The 23,989-nt window shown below is 39.8% G+C and overlaps 1 protein-coding gene across 1 annotated transcript in view; it reads right to left on the reverse strand.

Annotated features, from left to right (window-relative positions):
• LOC109483204 overlaps positions 1 to 13,193 on the reverse strand; it is a 59,944-nt gene extending 46,751 nt beyond the window's left edge. The window contains 15 exon segments of the mRNA XM_019786185.1: positions 435 to 581; positions 1,622 to 1,818; positions 2,005 to 2,111; positions 2,763 to 2,872; positions 3,091 to 3,135; positions 3,412 to 3,536; positions 4,658 to 4,846; positions 5,304 to 5,396; positions 6,356 to 6,514; positions 7,051 to 7,193; positions 7,572 to 7,824; positions 9,015 to 9,158; positions 9,538 to 9,696; positions 12,109 to 12,314; positions 12,870 to 13,193. Coding sequence (XP_019641744.1) covers positions 435 to 581; positions 1,622 to 1,818; positions 2,005 to 2,111; positions 2,763 to 2,872; positions 3,091 to 3,135; positions 3,412 to 3,536; positions 4,658 to 4,846; positions 5,304 to 5,396; positions 6,356 to 6,514; positions 7,051 to 7,193; positions 7,572 to 7,824; positions 9,015 to 9,158; positions 9,538 to 9,696; positions 12,109 to 12,314; positions 12,870 to 12,985 — 2,193 coding nt within the window. The 5' untranslated portion in view covers positions 12,986 to 13,193.
• Between the last annotated feature and the right edge of the window lie 10,796 nt (positions 13,194 to 23,989).

Below are 23,989 nucleotides of genomic sequence, written 5' to 3' on the forward strand. Positions count from 1 at the left end.
TCTTTTTGTCTCTCTTCTAGATCTAAATTGTTGTTTGACTCCCAATCAAGTTACTATCTGATGAGCGACTTCCGACCAGTTCTTAGCCCATCCTTCGTTTACTCCCCAAAACCCCCGACTTGAATACATTGAACGTTTTCAAACATGGCAGCTAGCACATGTACAGTCGACCAGCAGCCAACCTCACAGACTAACTGCCAACCATGGCCGATCTTGCGTCCAACCGACTCCCAACCATATGGTCTTGGGAGTGGACGGGAGATCATGGTTGGCTATTTTGACGGCGAATGTCTTTGAATCGAAACAAATGTCTAAGATGTATTTGACCATGTCTAAGATGTGTTTGACCATGGTCTTCGGAAGGTTGGGAGTGGTCAGAGGGTCATGGTTAGCTTTATGTGACGGTGAATGGCTCTGGAACAAGCAGAACTAACCTTCTCAATCGGCAGCACAAAGGTGATACACATGAGCAGTGTGAGGATGATGACAGGCGACAGTGTGGTACAGAAGTGGAACGTCGGGATGCGGTGAAACTGCATGTTGATGCAGCCTGCACCAAATACGCCCTCGTCCACGTCGATCTGGTTGAAGGAGAAATTGTATGAACGGAGAAATGAAACCTTACAAACATGCTTACAGCGTAGCTAATCAACATAGCTAAGCTACGCCATATATATTATTACATCACAATTAATAAATAATAGTTTATATTCGTCAAAGTTATTAGCCTCAAGGGCGCACCAATCCTCTCTTGTCGGCTTCCAAGAACTCTTGACCCACTGCCGACGTCACAAGTAAATCGATTCATATGTCCTGCTCATGGGTGACTGGGCCAGATACCCGAACAGAAGGTTCCGGGTCGGAGTTTAATTCTGACCAGAGTCTAAGTAAGTGCGCAGTAAATCGCCGGAAACGTGACTTTGAATGGTATGTTTTGGCCGCGATATCCCTGAAATCGTAATATCTGTGTACATATATTTGTATTTTCTGAAAAGCCTGTTAGTTGTAGCCTTTATAGGTGGCGTAATGTTGGTGGTCCAGCGAAGACTTCCTGGTATTCGTCCGCGCGGATGGTAATGTGGCCTTTTCGCCTGACCGCCGGGATTGTACGTTCTATATGCGTTATGGGTGTGTTCGGGCCATCGAAGATAGCGATAAACTTATCGCATCGATTTTAATTAAATTCAAATTTTGGAAACACTAGGTTCTGAGCTTCTTCGAGTACTAAGCCGTTACCCTGGGAAAATTCGTTTTTCCATGCAGCCGTGGTTAAAAATGACGAAAAAATTACCCCTTTTTTAAAAATGTACTTTGATGTGCCTTATTTACCCCTAAATAAATTGGGCGCAGAAAATATCAATCAAGTGTATTGATAAGCGGCACGGCACCCCTTTCCACCAAAAGAGTGAAAAATTCCGACCCGCGTTTAGTACAGAAATGACAGCCCGTCGGGCTGAGGGTGTCAAATTGCTCGAAATACGGAGGGAAACTCCGGTCCGAGACCAGAAGAAGTGACGAAGTTGTGTGTGGCAAAATGAGCAAGCTCATCCAACACAAGGGAAACAATAAAGCGCAGGCAAAGAAATACTACTACTACTAAGTCTCAATGACTATCACATACCGTCCATCGTGCGTTCCACTGGTCGGCAACGTCCACAGCCACCTCCCCACACCCCATGAAATTCTCGATGTGGGACTGGGGCTCATCAGTACCAGACGTGTTGTCACGGATTCCCGGGCAGGAGAACCTCTCCACACGGGTATTTGCTCCCAGACACACAGGGCAATCCATGGAATCAAAAGGAAACAGCACTGGTTCTGAAGAAATAAAAAGGTATCTTTTAACTGGTTGTACTGAACACAACAGAGGTCTTCCTTGATTATTTTCACTTCTTAAACCGCCTCGTTTGCTGCACTCATTTGGTAGGTATAGGAAATTCCCAGACCTCATTATACATTGTATACAACTTGGGACGGGTCATTAAGCCTTAATTGACGACTTACCGAGATCACACGTTGTTGTTAAGAGATCTATGATGTCCCACTCCACAAGCCCATCGCTGGTCACTGTCACAGGCGCTTCTGGGAAGTCGCTAAATTTAGCGTCACCACTGTAGTAATATAGTTTTTGCAATGAGTCGCAGATTAAAAAAAAAATGTGGGCATATATGGTGAAATTACCGTCATTACTTTGTAAACGTTGAGAATAAACTAGAAATGCGGCATTTGCTCTAGAGCAAATACAGCACATTTCACTCATTCTTCTTCCCCATTCCGAATTTCCCCATTCACCATGCAATCCATACCAAGTACCCTTTATCTGTTTGATTATCCTAAGTTAGATGACATTATCCCAGCAGCCAATCAGCAAGGAGAACCTACTCCCACCTGATGAGTAATTAGGTCAAACATATATGGTTTGCCAAATATGGTCATGCGTGCCACTTGTGTCAAACATAGTCATATACCATATATGGTAAAACCCCTAATAAAACCATACAAAAAGCCTATATAAAAAAAAACAAGAACAAAAACGCCTAAGAATATTTGACCTCTTTATCTCCATACAAAAGTTCAGGTCACTTAGCCCCAAAATGAAGTAATTGAATCTATTTAACGAAATGGCAGGAGAAGGAGGAGAGAAAACAATGATGTGCCAATTGCCTTTCCAAATGACAGCATAAAGCATTAGTTGCTTTTCAATAAAGTGCACGTCTACAGAGTGTCAGTTAGTGTGTCTATAAATTCAAAAAAGCACTTACTTTCGTCTGAGGTAAACTTTTGGGATCCAGACGTCCTTCGTTGTCACAACAAGCTCTGAGACTCTGCCATACTTTGTGGGGGTCCAGGACAAACGGTTGTCTTTCCATCGCTAGAACAAAAAAATTACAATAGCAACATTCCTAGAAGACACTGTGTGTCACTCACATTAAACTTTTTATGACTAGCTATTAGGGCTGTGTATGAAAACAAAAAGAAGACATCGTCCGTATAAGAAAGTACGTCACACTCCCCACAAACCAGGGTCCCCCCAAACATTACTTCCGTCCCGAAAGTATTGCATCAATTTATATATAATGTTATACCTACCAGTCGGAAAGCAATCGATGCGAACATGTTCTCGTTCTTTTCGTCCTGAAACCACAAAAAACCGTCAAACATATTATACTTAAAAGCGACATAGCGACAAAGAAATAGAAATGCAAAACATGATTACTTATGTTTTTCCTTAATTGCATCAAAAAAGGCTTTAGAGTTAGCGAGCACGTTGGTCGTATATGTGTTCCAGTAGCCCCGAATACAGGCTTAGAATCACAGAATGCATTGAAAGCATTAACGATTATAGCTCTAGTATCTGCTTGGTCATCAATTATGCCAGCTACAATACGGAGAGGTAGATGTCCTACTTACGGCGTCTATTATCTCCACCACGGCAGCTTCAAAAATGACCCTGACCTGATCCCTGCTAGGGGCCAGTTGCGGAGAGTAACGATCCTTAGCAAGCAGCGTATTAGCAAGCTCCAACCTGTGGTCAACTAGATATCAACACGAGGGAATTGAAGTTGTTTCGGGTCCTTTATACGTTATATTATGCCCCATGGAGAATTTAAATTACAATAATTAATCTCTATACATATCTAGCGGTTACAGATGTATTTATAGGCACTCTCAAATGCATCTGTCGACTCTGCAAAGTAAGTTACCACAAGTATGTTGTATAACAATAACTTTTACAATTGATTAGTGTTTGTAAACCCAACATGTATACAAGCAGCAAAATCATTACTGTTGCTGTGATGAGAGCTTTGCACTGTCGACACTGCAAAGTAAGTTACCACAAGTATGTTGTACCACAATAACTGTTACAATTGATTAGTGTTTGTAAACCCAACATGTATACAAGCAGCAAAATCATTACTGTTGCTGTGATGAGAGCTTTGCACTGAGATAAACGTGTCCTTTTATTTGCATTAGCTTACAGTAATTAGAATTCAAAATATCTTTGGATACCCTGATAACATCTTGAAAGGGGAATGAATATACATTTGTGCGACTCAGAGTAGTGGGATAGGAAGCAAAATCAAAGAAAGACAAGAAAAAAACTAAAAGAGGCTCGTTTAATTTCAATTATTTTGTTAAATATGCATTATGTTGATTATCATATGTTTTTCTTTATGTCATTATTTCATCTGTATTAATTTAATTTAAGAGTTGTTGAAATTCATAGGTTATTTTTGATTTTCCTCCTGTGTTAGTATAACTTAAGTTGGCTGGTTCTTTTGTTTGTTAATTCTGTTGTACCTCTGTATTTGGATCCGTGGTATATGTGTTATCTTTTGTGTTATTGTTGGTTTATTTGTTATTTTGAAAATGAACAATAAAAATAAAATGAAAACTTAAAAAAAAGAACGAAAATTTCTTTAGAAGCAGAGATTATTATGACATCCTTTACATTTTGCTTATATACTAATTTGGTATCTAATTCTTTGGTTAAAAGTTGAAAAATCGAAATTATAAATCTTCATACACATCTAAGGTTTAGACACTCTTAAATGGATCCGTCGGCTTTGAGACGCTATGCAAAGCAATTACAATGGTTACAATCGGTTAGATTTTGTATACCAAAATAATAAGGTTGCATTAAAGACAAACTAACCTGAACACCGTAGGTTTTCCTTGCTCCATGTGCCATCTTCAGTGCAGGTTATCCACATGTCCTCTTCCTCCTGCTCAATGACGTACCCTACGTCACAGCTGATGAAAACCTTTTCCCCCACCCTGTAGAAATTCTGAATCGGACTTCTGCTTCCCGATTCTACATTAGGAGGGGGCCCGCAACCGGGTTCTGGGAACAAGTGAAAATAAGAGATGTTCAAGATGTTAACGTGTGCATGTGGAGTGCGATGCACTGCTTGCAAAATTGAAGTTTCTCATGAATGAAGAATGGTTATATGATATATAACCATATAATGGTACGCCAGGGAGCAGCGCCAGGCGGGCTGGCGTGATCAAGGCGGACCTTGAGCGTAACCAAATCATCCGGCAGCTGGCTACAAGCATCCATACCGGAACCAGCACGTCTCCCTCGATATGGACCCACCTGGCAAGACGGATGCCCAAAGTTTATGGGTCTCAGATTTGCAACCACCTTAAACAAATCCACTCTAGGGCCACCGTGTCAAGCTTCCTCACTCAGATGTAGGAACTGACACGGTCTCCATTTTCTCTCGAGACAGAAGGATGCCAACAATGGTACGCCATTCCCCAAATATATCGAGAATACCTAGTAGAAAATCCCTTACCATCACAAGGCTTTAATCCACATGGCTCAGGAAAGGTGTATTCTTGTCCATCCCAAACCCTCGTCACAAAACAGAAGGGCTCTGGGTATGTGTCTGTAAAAGACAGGCAGATGCAAACAATTGTCGCTTCTATTACAATCAGGTTTCAGTTTTATTTATTTCACAATCAACTACACTCAGGTTATATAATTTAATTATATAACAAAAAACCTGTTTTCATGCAGTGCTGGGCATACAAAGTACAAAATAACATACTGTACAGTATTACAAAAACACAATCCAAAATGACATACAACAAAAGAAGTGATATGATCATACAGTTTCAACAATCTATACGTTCATGACATCACAATTCCTGACTGAATTTACCAATCCACTGAAGTTGTTCAGTGACAGGTTATTCCACAGTTGGGAATTTTAGGAAAGAAACACTTTTTTGCACTAAAGTTAAAACTAAAGAGATAGTTTACCTATGACATCTAGTAGTATACATTTTATATTATTATAAGGCCACAGCAAGTAATTTTTATGGATGACATCCGCGCGCGCATTGATTTTCGCCTGATTTTGGAAAAAAACAAGAAATTTTGTTGCCCTTTGACGGTGGTCAACTATCCGAAAATGGGCAAAATGGCATGCCTTGCCATGCTGGAACGTGTATGGCAGATAAACATGAAGAGAGGAGACAAGACAAGGCTCTGATTTATTGTTTTGACTTTTACTTTGATGCGGTGATGTATTTTATTCCTTTTATACGTTCCCACGGAATCAAAACCATTTGTACAATGATTGAAAACTTTCCCTTTTTAAAGTTGTTTCAGTGACGAATGGATGCTGTGACAGGTGGCAGTAAAGTTAGCACTATATACTAGCTATCGTTTCTTGTTTCACAGCGTTCATGATGTCAACATTTCAAAATATAGGAATCTTGTTTTTTTGGGCCCGCCTTGTTTTTTTTCGCCCTCTCGCATTAGATTTGGAGTCTGCGGAGGATGTCATCCATAAAATTTACTTACTGTGGCCTAATTAAAAAAAAAGAGAAAGATACGGACCTGACCAGATAGTCCGACAGTAGTTCTCCTGTGGATCTGCCCAATCGAAGCGCGTCTTTACTGGCCCCAGCACGTCTGTCCAATTAAGGCACGTCTGTCCACTTTCTTCCGGTAGAGTACCCATTCCTCTGTAGTTTTCTCCGTTACCGTAGTAGCAATCTGTGCGACGGTTACAACATAGATATAGATGGTGATATGGTTGCTTTGCTCGTACGCATTAACAATATCTTAACTTCTCATAACTATGTTATGTTGTCTAACTATGATATTTAGCCTTTCTTTCAGCCTTGTCATGACCATGTATGATAGTACTGAATTTAGTATTTTATATGAGTATTTAATAGATTGTTTTAATGTCGAACTTTGTTATCTCTTGGTAATCAGTGTGTAATGTGGGTTTTATCGAATAATCTTATTAATTTGAATCTGTTCTGCCATAAATGTTAGGAAATTAAATTGTACAAGACATAAATTAGACAATGGCTACAGGTGTTCACAGCCAAAACTATTTGATTGATTAATTGATTGATTGATCGATCGATCTTAATCTTGGGTTAAACGTCATTGCGCCTACTTCCACATGGAGAAGATCCTACATTACTGATCTCAAGATATCAAATTTTCAATTGCTGTTAAGTTTTACAAAAATCGTTCATTTTCATCAAATGTATGATAAATATGAGTCTTGTCCAGACCTTCAGAAGGTTCCAAGTTGACGCATCCAGCGGTTGGAAGACTCGTACAGTCAATGTCATCAAACAAAGATCCGTTGGTGGCTGCAGATGAGCAGGAGAGTCGTACTTCCCTGCACCATGACTGACAGGGTAGCTTTTTCCTACTATAATAATGCCGAGAAAATATAGTTAAATCATTACAATGAATGATACACTGTTTATGAAAAACACGATATGTTCTTTTGAAAATTTAGTTGATATTAGGCATGATAATTAACTGCTTGCTTTCGCTTTATTTCTGTTAGTTGTCTGCATAATTTAGGTTTTCAAGACAAGGTAATTCAGCACCACAAATTCCAATAACTCTTGGAGTTATTGGATAACTCGTTGAGCTATTGGATGAAAAAGTTGTTAATACATGTAATACAAAAAAGACCAATAGCTTAATATCCAAATATATATATGGTTCCTCAATCAATGGCAGGTTACATTATGACATTTTGATGTGACGTATTAAAAGAACAATAAGTGATTTAGATTACCTCATAAGTATTGCAAACTGGGGCATCAGCAATGAACACAAAAACGGCTGGATTTGTGGATGACACGAAGTGTCTACAGTCGTCATCTCCTGCCATTGCCGCGAAGTCAGAATCTCATCAGCACTTTCGTGGCCGTAAAAGTTGGGGATCGTCACCCGTTCGAAGTCCAGGTCTCTGCAATAGTCATAAAACTCATCGGGGATGGGCATTGGGACCTCAATGAAATGGCCAGAAGCCAGAGCAGGAACCAGGTCTGAAGAATGATACAAATAAAAACATAAACGGTCAATTCATTCCGTCGAAAATCCGGGGAATTGATACATTACTTTTTTTTATCTATTGTGTTTATTGACTTCGTTCATTTTACACTTAAACACACGGCAGCATCACCTGCTATTTTGCACAGACGCTGAATTGCGCATTTTAGGCATCTTAATATCATTATAATTATACGTAGTACTAGGCGTCCTTCCATCTCATATACATAATAACTAATCAAAACATGTATACAATTACATTATAAAAAATTAGGAGTGCGTACTCATACTTCAAAGACTTCGTTAACGACGCACGTTTTTGGAAATGGTGCACAACACTGTTATCTGACAGTGTAAGTTTTGTTATAAACAGGACAAGCATGTTTTTACATAAACGGCATATATCAGAAATGATCATAAAGTAACAAAGGGGAAGTAATTAACGAATTCGTGGTTCTAACTTGCGGCAAGATGCATTTTGTTTAACGTGTGTCGACGTCTGGACATGCATAAATTATGGGGACATGTTTTATTCATTTCTCAGGGGTCTTCAACTGTGCAATATAACCCACAATGCATCACGCCAGGCATGCGCAGTTGAAACCATGAAATCGCTAATATCGCAGTACTGTTGGAGCTTGTCAAAAACGAAAGGTACACTAGGCCACAGCGAGTAATTTTTATGGATGACATCTGCGCGCGCATTGATTTTCGCCTGATTTTTTTTGGGGGGGGGAACAAGAAATTTTGTTGATCTCTGACATGTACAGTGGTCAACATGCCAAAAATGGGTAAAGATGTCTGTTGCCATGCCGGAACGTGGAAGGCAGATAAGTATGAAGAAAGGAGACAAGACTCTGATTTAATGTTTTCTCTTTCACTTGTATATACTTGATGTTTCCACTGAATCCAAACATTTTAGAAGGATTGAAAACTTTTATTTTCAGTGACAGTGGATGTTGTATTAGTCTATAGTAAACACAGAACAATATAGCTATCATTTCTTGTTTAACAAGGCTTATGATTCACCGTGTATGATGTCAAAAATTAAAAATGTAGAAATCTTGTTTTATTTGGCCTGCCTTTTATTTGCCCTATCGCATTAGATTTGGAGTCCATTGAGGATCTCATCCATAAAATTTACCTTCTGTGGCCTTGCAGCAAGCCATGAATAAAAGTGAGTTACCTTCGATTAATCCTGTACTCTCTGTTGCCCAGTATCGTGCAGAGAATCCAGACCGTGTCACCCTCGCATCTGACATAAAAACTACCGTCAGCACGGTGGAGGTTGACTCCATCTCAGGTGGCAGCTTTTTTCCACAGAACCTGCCTGAATAAGTTAAAGAAGAGATTTAATGACAATCACCAGTATGGTTCATTGAAGAAATGTTAATGTTTTGTATTCGTATATTTTCAAAGTGATGTCTGTATGTTCAACCATTCTAAGATTATCTTTTTTGTTGTCTTAAATTTCCTTCTATATGCATGTCCATTTTTGCCCTATATGAGAGCCAGTGGGAAAAAGCATAGATAAAATGGGCAATTGAGAAAGAGAAATTGACAATTATAGATAAAACACCAAAGTCAAAATTAACTTACGATCGCTTTTATTGCAGTTCATGTACTTGATGTAATCCCAGAACAAGCAGGGCTATCGTTCTGACCAAGGAATAAATATTCCAAATACGAACTGAACTGAAAGAGCATACCTTTCAAAATATTCATTTCGGTATCGTCGTACACGGTGACAGAGTCGTAGGAACAATTCCCTCTCCAGGTTGGCCTCTCCAGATCAAAATGGTCGAACGCCAAGTGCACCACATCATCATATGAGGTACTTTCAAGTCTCCACATTATACTTCTCCTAACTGCAAAGAAAACAGGATCACCAATTATCAATCTTTTTACTAACTGCGTGTGACTGTTATTTTTTTTTAATCTTTAAGCCACACCAAATTGATTTGTTGGCTCTTGCATTTTTTTCAGAAAAGATATGAAGCAACAGGGAGAAAAAAAATAAAGAAAACATGTCTAGGCATCCTATTATAGCCCTAAATGCTACGATGGGAACTATGGAGTCAATACAAAAGGCTAGGTTGAAATTTCAACTATGAATTTTGAACTTTTAATCAAACCACTGCATTGTAAGATGGAAAAACTGTAACAACTAGGAAAAATGGACTTCACTCAACTGTTGGGGCAAAATATGAGCATTTTTAATTGATTCAGATTTTTATTTTGCAAATCAGAAAAAAAATGAAGAGGCGAATCTGAGAACCAGAAAATTAAATGGTGATTCTTTAATTGGTGTGGCCTTGGTTAGTGTTTCATGGCCCACACAACCACAATGACAATCACAATCCTTGTAAGGCCATGTTGATTTGATTATTATTTATTTATTTATTTATTTATTTGCATGTTCATGCCCATGGGGCTAAATGCATACATCAGAAAGTGATGTTATATGTACATCAATCTGAGTAACATGATACATAAGATACAAGAATAACAGAATAACAGAATGACGTAACGTCTTAACAACTACTAGTCAGAGAATAAACTAAACTAAGCCTTAAGGATTTCTTCTCTCTTTTTAAAGCAAGTGGAGATAAACTCACAAAGTTTTTCTATTATATGGTCATTACTGGTGGACATGAGATGACTGAATACCTCTTTCTTTGTTCTACCTTTATACAGTTTGTCTAAGTGGATTGTTCTAAATAGTGTGTCACGTTCAATATCAAACAATTTACAATCAAGTACAAAATGTATTTCATCTTCTACACTACCAGAGTTACAAACCTTACAGAGTCTATCTTCTACAGGAGTCCGGTTATGTCTGCCGGTTTCTATGTGTAAATTATGGTCACTAATTCGTAGTTTTGACATGGTCCGGCGATGCTCGGGATTTGGGATACTTAGGTATTTTTCTTTATTATATGTAACTTTGAACAGTTTGTATGTTCTTAATTTGTTGCCTTGGTTGTTTCCTCGGCCGTTTGAATTTAATTCAGAATAGAATTTCTGTATAAAAATATCTTGTAGTCTTTTCTTAAAATCAAGTGAATAAGCAGACAAGTTCAGACTGTTGTTTGTAAATAGAAAGGCGTAACCGGACTCCTCTAACATTTTTCTTACATTAGACAGCCAGCAGGGTTACATGTTGTCGATCTAGGTCTTTTTGGACGATAAAAGCTTCATATGGCAAAACTATTTGTGTCTACGTTACTAACTAATCTACAGTAATAATTATATAGTCCGCAATAAGCTTCTATCCATAGGGGGAAACGGCCGAGCTCAGCTCTGCTGGCAAGATTACTGGCATTTCTTTTCACTCCCAGAATAAATTTACAAAATTTATATGGATGGCATCCGCGCGCGCATGAATTTTCGGCCGTTTCCAAAAAAAAAAAGTTTTCAAACCATTCTGTAAATCGTAACAAACAGTTGCAAAATGAGCAAAAATATACCATAAGTTACAAAAAAAATTAATAAAAACTATACCAATGTCGTAGAATGCCAAAATCAAACAAAAAAAGACGAAATTGTAAAGAAAAGACTAGATTATTCGCCAAACCATATTCTGTGCCATTTGCTCAACCCTCATGACCACGTAGATTTCATAATGAAATAAAACTTTTTTTTTTGCAAAACTTTTTTTTTATTCGCACGCGCGCATCAGTTTTGGGGCTCCCGGAGGATGTCATCCATATAATCAAATCAACATGGCCTAAGTTACAGAAAGCAGATGGCATGAGCGTGTGTTTAAGAGACTGTACACATAAGGGTCATCTCCCAGGCATCCTTAAACCATGCCCCCCCCCCCACACACACACACGTCCCTACCCTCCTCCTGTCACCCTCGTCTAGTCACATGACCTGTGCTGACCTTTAACCTACAGATGACCCTTAGCCGATTAAAGATGGCGGATGTTGTCTAAAAGCTTTGTTTAACTGTATGTCGTGTGCAAGTTTCATCATTCTTGTCTACACAATGACATTATGATTGTGTATAGGAATGGGACCATAGAGAAAACTAATCGTGGTAAGTAATTCGGAAATCAACCGTTTTTTTTTTATAAATTATCAAGCCGGTCAAATTTGCATGTGAATCAGAAAGTACACATTCAATGCACATACTGTTATCAAATAACTATACATGGAAACTGTAAACTGTAAAATACATAATAGTAAACTGCATTGTGCGGACCGTCAAAACTAATAAAGCTGCATAGTTGTATGAACTTTCTTAAGTTATATAAGATAAGAAATGTCCTTACTTGGGTAGTTGTCTGGAAACCCAGGACTACTAAGATGTCCTACACGTCCACGTTCGGCCTGTAGGACAATGACCTGACCTGACGGTGTCGTGGCGCCCCCTTCCGGTTGGACCGGAGTTGCAGTTCGCTGACCGCAGACAAATGCAGCGGAGATAACTAGAACCACAAAGAGCGCGTCGACAAGTCGCCTGTACATCTTCTGTGACCTGTGCAAAGGCACAAAAACGCAAAACCGAATGGTTGAGAATAAGTTAGTCTCACTAAACGTTTGTAAAACAAAAAAAGTCACTGTTGCTTACAAGTTCGATGGACGGTATGAGTTCCTGTTGCAATCAATAGAGACAGAGTTGTCTGCCAAAGTGAATTTAAGAGTATTGGTAAGGAAGATAGTTTTCTAGACTTGAGGAGTTTTTCGTGGTGAAATAATCCAGCACAAAATATTGTTGCCAAGGCTTTGGGGGCGCTCAACGTGGGCAAGCCCGTCCTTGAACAACATCAGATCAAGCATGCCCAAGGGCAATTCATGACATGCATGACTGAGTGATACGCTTCTTCTCAACATAAACAGCTGTAGCTGTTTGACCCTGCAAAGACTGAAATTATGAAATTACTATAATGAAAATAGATCTATGACTTGAACCCAGGCATAAGCAAAACAGTAGCACTGTTACACCGCATGAAACCACTCTTGTAGTGTCTGTTGTTGTCAATGTTTGGCGTCATAAGTTAGCAGACGATTAGACGAATGACTGTAAACATACCTGGTGCTATATGGGTTCCTTGTCGTGAATGTTGACACCGAAAGCTTGCAACCTTTACGACGAGTACACGGAGCCACTTGTATTATCCCTAGTTCTATACGACTTACGGGGTACATACAGCAATCCCAGAAGTCTGAATAAGCAGGTACAGGCTGTAGACAACACCGTGACGGGGCGCGACCTCTGTGTATACCGCACCGTCACTCAGACAACCCAGGGTACTGTTCCCCAGGGGAGGTCACATTACCTACTTATAGATCTCATCATCAGGTAGATAGTATTTCTTTCACGTTCAAGTCAACGTGGAGAATAAGACATAACACGTATACCTTTGTACTCACATGGCATGTTTTTTTTTTTCTGAGGAGGCAGTCGATGGGTAAATTCCTTGCACGCATTGTTGTTGTTCGAACTTGAGAGTGTGGTGAGGGGGGGAGGGGGGCTAGTTCCGAAAAAAAATAAAACAATGTGGTCTCTCGAATTTGTATGAACAACTTTTGCTTTGTCTTGAGAGTCAAAAAGAGGAAACTCGTCCATATAAGCAAAGCCTGAGACAGATAACGTTTTCATATTATCTGTTTACAATAAGTTCATAGTCATTGCAGTTGAATCTAGTAATGGATGTCTCCACATAATTGATCAAAGTTATAAGGCGTGGTTTAACCTGTTTTTACTGATGCCTCCTGGCGATAAGCAGTAACACTGCAGTCGGCATGTGAGCCAAGTTTCTGTTAGTATCAGTGCAGTCACATCCGTAGATCGTGGCACGATATTGGTCGATTTTTTATCTTCTCTTTTTTGTACTAAGTCTTGTACCTTTTTATTCGCCAGCCACTATTGGACACTGTCATGTCAATTTGATACCGTCTAACGCAGCGACCAGAAGATCTGCTTTAGATTACCCCGCGACGTCCTGGAAAAATATACAAGATTTTATGCGCTCATTATTAAAATATGTTGACCAATCTAGCGAAATTTTAGATACGGAATAGTACAGATTTCCATGACATCAGCGCGTGCATTAATTTTCGCCTGATTTTGAAGAAAAGGCACTGATTTGATGTTTCGTTTCTGACTTTAATGCAGTAATATGTGATACTGGCTGTGTATATGTAATGTTCCTACTGAATCAAAACCATTTGTGCAATGATTGAGTCAAAATTACAAAATATAGGAATCTTGTTTTTTTCGGCCCGTCTTGTTTTTTTTTCGCCCGCTCGCATTAGATTTGGAGTCTGCGGAGGATGTCATCACCGTTCCACACTCATTTCTCACGGACAGGTCGGTGGTAAATTGGCGTGGAGATGTGAGAAATAAAATGGCCAGGTGAAACCTTCTTGCATTGTACCTATGGTCTTTCGTAAAAACTGTGTATGCAGTCATACCAAGATGCAAACCAAAGATGGCCAAAAATAGCTGTTTCTTGTGATTTTGACCCAAAACTAAAAAAAAAAAAACATTTTTAACAGAAAAGTCTCGGACAGATATAACCTGTATGGAATTGGCTTTCATCTTGTAAAATATAACGATGGAAGGTGTTGTTACCGCCTGCGCGTAAATTCATGCGATAAACAGCTATTTTATTAGCCAAAATGTGTATTTCTAACCAAAAATTCAGGTGAAGAAAAACTGAAGTACCCTTTATTCAATGCGTTTCAAGTACAACTAAAACTGTGTGAAGTTTGGTCGCGGTGCGACCAAGCTATTAAAAGTTACAGTCATATGTATAGAATACTTCTTTCCCATAAGTCTAGGCCGCCTAACCCAACCAAGAGCTTCGCATTCCAATCAAATGTGAATACTCGACCAATTCTGTTCCTTGTGGAAGTTATCAATAAACAAAGACAAAACCAAAGTTATGATATTTTCAAAACACGGGCGGATTAACAAAAACCAACACCAACCAAATAAAACACAGGGCCAAAACATAGAAATTACTAACCACTATACATATCTAGGAATAGATGTAACCCCGTCAGGTTCATTTAATAGAGCTATAAAACAACTAAGATTGAAAGCTTTAAGGGCTTCATTCAAACTAAAATCACTCTTATCATCAAACTCCACCTCCTCCATCCCACTTGCCCTCGACCTGTTTAACACTTTAGTAAAACCAATTTTGTTGTACTGTAGTGAAGTCTTAGGAACAAATTCACAATGTAGAGACTTGATCCTGAAAGGAATAGAAGAATGTCCCAACGAAAATGTCAGAGAAAAAGTAACTAACATTCTTGGTCCAATTTTGGCACCAGATGTCGCCATCCTTAGAACTTCCCGCATAGGGAAGAAACTTGACCCTTTATCTCCCCGCCCCGTTCTCGTTCGTTTTAAAAGATATAGTGACAAACTTAATTTGATATACCACTCAGAAATATTAGAAAACATAACATTAGAACAACCAACGATATGTTATGAAATTCCTGACCTAGAGTATGTTCTGTTAAATTTCTACAAAATACTTCTCCATGTTCCAAAGAGCTCTGTCAATTCCGCTATAAGGGGGGAGCTAGGAACCTTACCACTGTACATTGATGCTCAGACACAAATGATCAAATACTGGCTTAGGCTAACCAATTTATCTAATGACAGAATTGTAAAGAAGGCATATGATGCTGCTGTTGAACTAGACCATGACTGGACAGTCCACATACAGGACTTACTGCGCAGACACGGCTTCCAAAATGTCTGGCTGAACCCAAGGGTTAATGCCAACCAGTTTGGAAGCTTATTCTAGCAACGTTTACAAGATACATTTCTAGTTGGCTGGTGGCAGGAAATAAGAAAATTCAATAAACTTCATACTTATTCTAAAATTAAAAAACATTTCGGCTTGGAAAAGTATCTATCATCAATTCAAAACGAATCTTTTACGACAAGCATAACTAAAATGAGGATAAGTTCACATGGCCTGGAAATCGAAAAGGGCCGTCATTATAACACACCAGCCGATCAGAGATTGTGTCCGACATGCAAGGAGGGTATTGAAGACGAATTCCACTTTATGATGTCATGTCCAACATATGAAGAAAACAGACAAAAATTGATGCAATTCATAGCTTCCAAAACTAATGTTACGCTACCTCACTCAAAATCAGATATCTTTAATACTCTCCTTTCATGTCCTACTCAGATATCAGTGTACGTTGGAAAATTCATATTCGAATCACTACAAAAGCGACACCAGATTGTAAATAGCTGATATATCCCCTGAATTACAGAATGTAATAATACTCTTCCTAAGAAAACACAATAGATTAGCTTTAGTATCATTATGGACTAGCTAGTTAGAATTATATCTTAGTATTAGTTGATCTATGTACCATTGTTGTTTCTTTGCCATACATTGTACCAGCTACAGTTGTTGAGCAATAAAGTTGATTTGATTTGATTTGAAAATGTTAAAAGAAAATTATATGCAAATTTCGAGATCACATTGTTCATCACCCAATTATGTACATGTAGTAAATCAATGTTTGAAGTTAAACCCATGCTGCATGTCACAAAAGGAATCAGTGATTTCCAAATAACTATAATTTTAAATTTCTTCATGTTGAAGGCAGCCTGTTCGCTTCTTGTGCACATGTTTCTCTGACGCTTATAGTCAATAATGATGACGTCAACAGGCTTTGGGTGATTGCCTTCGTATTTGTGAAGTCCATACCGATAATCTCCTAGTGACAAGGCTGTATCCATTGGCCAAGGAGTGTCCATTAGGCCATGTTGATTTGATTATATGGATGACATCCACGCGCGCATGAATTTTCGGCCGTTTCCAAAAAAAAAAAAGTTTTCAACCATACTGTAAATCGTGCAAAACAGTTGCTAAATGAGCAAAAATATACCATAAGTTGCAAGGAAAACATTTAGAAACGATACCAATGTCGTAGAATGCCAAATTCAAAGAAAAAGACAAAAATGTAAAGAAATGAATTCTTAGAGTAGATTATTCGCCATAACATATTCTGTGCCATTTGTTCAACCTTCATGACCACGTAGATTTCATTGTGAAAGCAACTTTTTTTTGCAAAACTTTTTTTTTATTCGCACGCGCGCATCAGTTTTGGGGTTCCCAGAGGATGTCATCCATATAATCAAATCAACATGGCCGTAGCTGCCTTGCAAATTGGCCAATGGATCTACGTGGGGATTACTAGTAGATACCGGCACCTTTTCCAACACGGGGCGGGTGTTGGAGTTGTCACCTCCCACGTTTAAAACGTCATTCACACTCATATGGTCCGGAAAAGTTTATCTCCAGGCAGATCTTTTGCTTGCTGCGTTAGACAGTAGGGGCAATAGTTGAATGTGTTCTCTCAAATTTCTTCAAACGACTTTTCTTATGTATTAAGGCCACACCGACTTAACTTTATGGATGACATCCGCGCGCGCATTAATTTTTGCCTGTTCTCAAAAAAAAAAAAAAAAATATCACGTCCACGGAGGCTCTGGTCTGGCTCTGGGCCTGGGTAGTCAATGGTAGTCAGCGACAATACGGAGGTGGTAACTCTGGAGGATCCACCCAGGCTACCGAAGCTCCACGATTCAAGAACTCAGTGCATACGTACAGTGCCGATTGATAAATTCTGCAAAAAGCCAGCATGTGCCGGCTTGTCGTATATATGTCATTTTGCCGCAAATTCACAAAACCAGCTTTGTATTCCTGTGGTTTAGTAGCATTTTTATTTTTGGCCGGAATTTTTTTTATTCGCCCTCGCGCACTACTTTGGGGGTCTTCAGAGGATGTCATCCATAAAATTAAGTCTGTGTGGCCTAAGAGTCAAAAAGAGGAAACTCGTCTACATATTAGCACTATTTAAAGCCTGAGACAGTTAGCGCTTGTATTTCTGTTTACCACTAGTTCAATGTCGTTGCGGTCGAGTCTAGTAATGGTTCTCTCTATACACAATTGATGAAAGCTGTAAGACTTGGTTTAACCTGTTTTTATTCATGCCTCCTGGCGATAAGCAATATCACTGCAGTCGGCATGTGAGCCACGTTGCTATTGTGGTGGTATGAGGTCTCCGAAGAATTGTTTTCTTACTTGTAACTTTTTATCCTCTATTGGACAATATTGTCTTGTCAATTTGATACTGTCTAATACAGCCACCAAAAGATCCGCACAAAGAAGAGATCAACTTTCCCGGATCATACGAGCCATGTGTGAAAGACGTCGACGTTTTAAGGTGAGAGGTGAAAACTCCTAACACCCGTGTTTGAAAAGGTGTCAGCATCTACTAGTAATCTCCAAGTAGATCCAATGGCCAATTTTCAAGGTGGCTAATGGACACTCCTCTGGCCACTGGTATCTGCGTTGTCACAGTAGGATCTGCTAGGAGATTATCGGTATGGACTACACAAAGACGAAGGCAACCACGCACGGTCTGCTAACGTCATTATTATTGACTATCAACGTCAGAGAAACGTGTGCAGAAGAAGGCGAACAGACAATCCTTCCACGGGAAGACAAAAGTAAGTCCTCTAAAACTTAGAAGGAAGACTGACATATTTCTTAAGTTTGAAGTTTTAAGACATGACTCCAGGCGTACTCTACCTTGGTAGAAAAAAAGTAAGACCCAGATTGAGCTAGAAAATACGTATCATGAGTAAAACCTTTATCACCACATATATGAAGAGATAATACAACAGCAAGATTGACCGTCCATGTGTACAGCATAGTGGCAACTTTTAACGAACGGCTCTTGATATTCGCATGGATGTCAGCTATATAATAACATTAGTGCGGCCTCATGAAATGTGATCATAACTGCATCATGCTATCCAAGATTACCACAAACAAACTCCTCGGTACCCGTGGCACCGAATGTTGCCCTGGTGTCGAGAAAACGGTTTTTATGTTTACTGAAGGAAAACATATTGTTTTTGCTACGTTTCCTCTTCTTCTTCTTCCGTTCCAAACACTGACCTCCGACCTGCCCAATGACCTGATTTGTTGACGTCTCTCATCATTGTAACTGGTGTTTGGGTTACATGATGTTGCAATTTTATAGTAGGAGGGATTTATACTCCTGTCTGAATGTACTTAAGTAAGGATTAACATAGTCATAGCGGACCATATGCGAAGGTAAACATTATGCATTTGCTTTGCAAATGTTACCTTTCTAGTTCAGTATTTATTCTATAGATTGCAGTAGCTAGTATACGTTGTTAAAACTAGCTTTAATAAATATGCGGCCGGTTGACAATAGCCTCGTAGGAGCAGATATAACAGTCATTTCTTACCAATTAGGTAGCCTCTACCAGGCTTCAGAGGCAACAGGAAAGAGTAGAAATCAGTGGCCAAATATTAGATATCATGTCAATGGAGTGGAGTTTGTCAGCTTATGGATCGGAGTACAGTTTTGTTTCCCGCTCTACTCTTTCCAGTCTCCTCTGAAAACAACTAAAACCTGGCAATCCATATGTATAGTGGCTAGCTTTCTTTGAAACTGACGACGTGTCATCCATATGAATATTGAAACAGGTAGATATTACAATATAGCCCCTGACCAAAGGTTCTGTTCATTCTGTCCAAAGCATATAGAAAATGAATTTCATTTTGTTATGGAATGTACCAAATATGATGTTATACGTAACAAGCTATTTACATTTCTCGAATCAAGTACCATAGATTTCAAGAGTCTCGATGTTGGAGACAGATTTGAATATATCTTTACATGTAATGGTCCCCACAACGCAAAAATAGGTAGATATATAAAGGAATGCTTTGCTATTAGACAAAATACGGAAACTTGTGATTAGCCCACTCGATTGTAACACTTTATCAAAGACTTGTGATATCCCTTATTATTTGAATGATTATGATATAGATATGTTAGGTTTTATTCGACATTAGGTCTTATTCAACACACTTATTCTATTGCTGTTACTCTCTTTATGTAGTTTGCCATACATTGTACCATGTGCAAGTGTAGTGCAATAAAGTTCTTCTATGATCAAATAATTGCGGCCATATCCAATGTATCAGTTCATCATGCTATCCAAGACTGCCACAAATAAACCATGGCGGCATCAATATACATGTAAGTTAAATCACCACGTCTTGTGATTAGATGTTGGAATATTAAAAAAAAATGAACCCCCTGGAACCCACATGGCTAATCTCCAAGCAGATCCGTTTCGGTGGCAAGACAGTATCCATTAGTAAGAGAAGGTCACCAGCCACCGACGGGGTAGCGACAAAAAACGGCCATATACTAGTATAAAAAGCTGACGGTCATTTCCCCACAACCTCTGCTTGGAGAGTAACACATGGCACCGGATGCGATGTTGTCCTTTCAAATTCCCATTTCCGCCCATCTGTGTACATGGCGTATTACCGACTGTGTACTTTGTCATGAAGCTTGGGCGTGCAGATATGAATTAATCAATTCAATTCTAGACACGTTGCGACTTCAAAGCTTGTTTTTACTCGTGCCATCTGTTGCCAGGGGCAGTCCAGGTCTGTTATACCGGTTGCCATGGCTAGGGAACTTGTTATTCTTGCTTTGAAGCTCGCAGCGAGCATACCGAATATCTTCAATTCATCCTAAGGATTGTGGTTTGAATAGTGTTGATTATGTTGACATTTTCAACCACGCCAGCGGCGTACCAAGCGGCAATAGGCAATTATCCTTATTCTTTATCAGATGTTTTCGTAAGAAGCACCGGCTTTGCTTAGGCGCCTATCGCCTACGTGTTTATTTGACGATTTAAGCTTTATGATTTTGTGCTGAAAATTCAACTACAGTACTGCAAGTCCCACGACTCTGACAGTCCCCAACTGCTCCCGACCACTCCCCAACCGATGCCGACAGGTGGTTGGGAACCCATCCTATTCTAGGTCCAGTTCGCCCCTCTGGTTGCATTCAAGTAGAATAGACATTCCGGACTTTGATTTCACAAAAATCACTGTCGACTGGCCGGCACCGACGATGTTTCTTAAAGACTAGCAGGCAATCTCGCCGACAAAGTCCCAACCACAGATGAACGTGATCACGATTAACTCCCAACCATGCTCACGACTAATTTCCTCCATCTCCTGAATTGTCACATCAAAAGCAGCTCCCATCACTCAGGAAGCACTCAGGAGAAACAGAGACGCAAACACACAACTCTTCCACCCAAAACAATACTTCCATCCAGGACAGTAAACCAACACACGTTACGTTGTACTGTTGGGCAATGTTCAGTCTCACCCAAAAGGCATTTAGTCAAACGCCAATAAAATTCTTTCCGTTCAGATACAGATAACGTGCATCTAGGGCCATGTTGATTTGATTGTATGGATGACATCCTCTGGGAACCCCAAAACTGATGCGAGCGTGCGAATAAAAAAGTATGGCAAAAAAAAGTTGCTTTCATTCTTAAATCTACATGGTCGTGAAGGTTGAACAAATGACACAGGGTATGGTATGACGAATAATCTACTCTTCAAATTCATTTCTTTACATTTTCGTCTTTTTTGATTGTGGCATTCCACGGCATTGGTATGTTTTCCAATATTTTTTCTGCAACATATGGTATATACTTGCTCATTTTGCAACTGTTTTGTACGATTTACAGTATGGTTGAAAACTTTATTTTGGAAACGGCCGAAAATCCATGCGCGCGCGGATGTCATCCATATAATCAAATCAACATGGCCTGATGGCATCACCGAAAATGTTAGTTAATAACTGTCCTTTCTAAAGCAATCCGTAACCATTTGTATGGCAGCAATTATAGTTGTGAGCCATTGATTAGCCAATTGTTGTACTGAAGATTTGCCATAATCAATGACTAGATTACACTATAACTTGAGCACATAATTTAGGTGCTCCATAGTGTTCCAAATGCTCATCCCCATGCTTAATGTGTACCTATACACCCACACCGGGAAAAGTAGTGTTATTACCTCCGTGATTGGAGGTATTGTCTTTGGTGTTTTTTTTAGAGGGGTGCTTATCTGTATTTCTGCATTGGCGTGGATATAGAAAGTAGTGCAGACAAAACTCTTGAATCCTGGCTAGAGTGACTTATGTGAGAGGTAGTAAACTGTGCTGTGTGGTATAGAAATGCATTGCCTTGTACACCGTATGGTTTGGATTGTGAAGATTTCCCTGTTCGTGTATAAATGCGCCGCATTACGCAACTGCTTTCCAGTGTGAGCCGGCTGCAGATGTCTTCAAGGTGTTAAAAAACATTAATCTTTGGTTTTCAATTATTTTGTAGATTATACCGTATATTTTAACATATTAGTTGGCCGTGTCTCATGTAGTGCACCCTGCTATAATTTTTACCGCATCGAAGTAAGTCACCCTGGGGTGCTTGACTATAGAAATCCCCATAGGGCGAAAACTGGGTTCTACCACCTTAGGCCACAGCATGTAAATTTTATGGATAACATCCTCCGCAGACTCCAAATCTAATGCGAGTGGGCGAAAAAAACAAGACGGACAGAAAAACAAGGTTCCTAGATTTTAAAATTTTGACTCAATCATGGTACAAATGGTTTTGATTCAGTGGGAACATCACATATACACAGCCACCATCACATATCACTGCATCAAAGTAAGAAACAACACACTAAATCAGAGCCTTTTCTTGTCTCCTCTCTTTATAGTTATCTGCCATCCACCTTCCGACATGGCAACAGACATCTTTGCACATTTTCGTCAAGTTGACCACTGTCAGAAGGCAACAAAATTCCTTTTTTCCCAAAATCAGCCGAAAATTAATGCCCGCGCTGATGCCATCCATGTAAATAAGATGCTGTAGCTTTATTAGACTAAAATCTTTCTCCTAGTGACAAGTTCTCGCCCCAAGAAGGGAAAAGGGGGTTAAACTCCAGCCGGAGAGAGACTGTGTGTGGACACAGGTTATATTTTATGCCAGTCACGTTCCGTTCGCCGCAGAGTAAAAACAGGAAGTAGAGATCAGAGTTGCCAGGTACTGAACTCCATAGTTACATGATTAGTGATTTTTAACAACCTTGCGTGACAACAGACACTCCAGGACACGGGGTCAATGTTAGAGTCTCTTTAGTTAGTTCACTGGGAGGAATCGTGTTTTGGGGGTTTGTGTTTTTGGCGACGTCTCAGTGAGGAGCCTAATGGTACAGTATTGTGTGCAGTTCGCAAGGATTCTAGGAATTGTACAGGCATTTTGTCCACAGGAATCGAATGTCCACAGGCATGTCTCTGACCCACATTTATGCCCACATTCCTGGAAACCCTTGGGAAGACCTCTCTGCCCCGATGGCCCTACTTTCTGTAACCCCGGGGCTCGTTCACTGCACACTCAGGGGAGGAGTGCACTATTCCTGTCTATACTTAACAGGTACCAAGGCTTCCTCAAAATCATGAAATCGTGGCAGTGCCATGCAAACAGTAACCCTAAAACAACCGCCGTCACCATGGCAATGTATGTTTTCATTGCCAGTCTTGTTGTACTTGTAGTTTCCATATGTTAGCCACGTTTCGGATGCAAAGGTCAGAGCAAAGGAAGCAAAGGTCAGAGGTGACAGATTAGCGGTTTACCAACCTTTCGTCACAACTGACATTCAAGGTCACGGGGTCAATGGAAGAGTCCACCTGTTCACGGCGAGGTGATGGTCTGACGTTTTCGCAGTTGTGCGTTTTTCTCATGCAAGTCACGATCAGCTTTCACTGAAGTCATCAATCAGTGGACACATGTTGGCATAATTAATGAACTGTTATGAAATAAGATATACGAGAAACTATAAACATGTAACGGCGGTCACTTCATCAAAACTCTTGTACTCTTGTTCAATGTCCAAAATTTCCCAATGCCTTACAAGTTACAAGCTGGAAAGCTCTCTCTCTCTCTCCCTACCTCCCTCACTCTTTCCCTCTCTCTCTCTCCCTCCCTCTCTCTCCCCCTCTCTCTCCCCTCTTTCTCCCTCCCTCTCTCCCTCTCTTCCTCTCTCCCTCCCTCTCTCCCCCTCTCTATCTCTCCCTCTCCCTCTAACCCTCACTCTCTCTCTCTCCCCCTCCATATCTCCCTCTCTCGCTATCTCCGTTCAATCAACGCATTGCCGTAGCATAGCTAGAAGCAAAATAGATTTTGCAAACTGATATACATGCAGGACTGAGTGTGGATGCCATAAAGAATTGCGTTAC

The sequence above is a fragment of the Branchiostoma belcheri genome, unplaced genomic scaffold (genome assembly GCF_001625305.1).
Source record: "Branchiostoma belcheri isolate BF01 breed outbred unplaced genomic scaffold, Haploidv18h27 scaffold63, whole genome shotgun sequence".
NCBI classification, from domain to species: domain Eukaryota; kingdom Metazoa; phylum Chordata; class Leptocardii; order Amphioxiformes; family Branchiostomatidae; genus Branchiostoma; species Branchiostoma belcheri.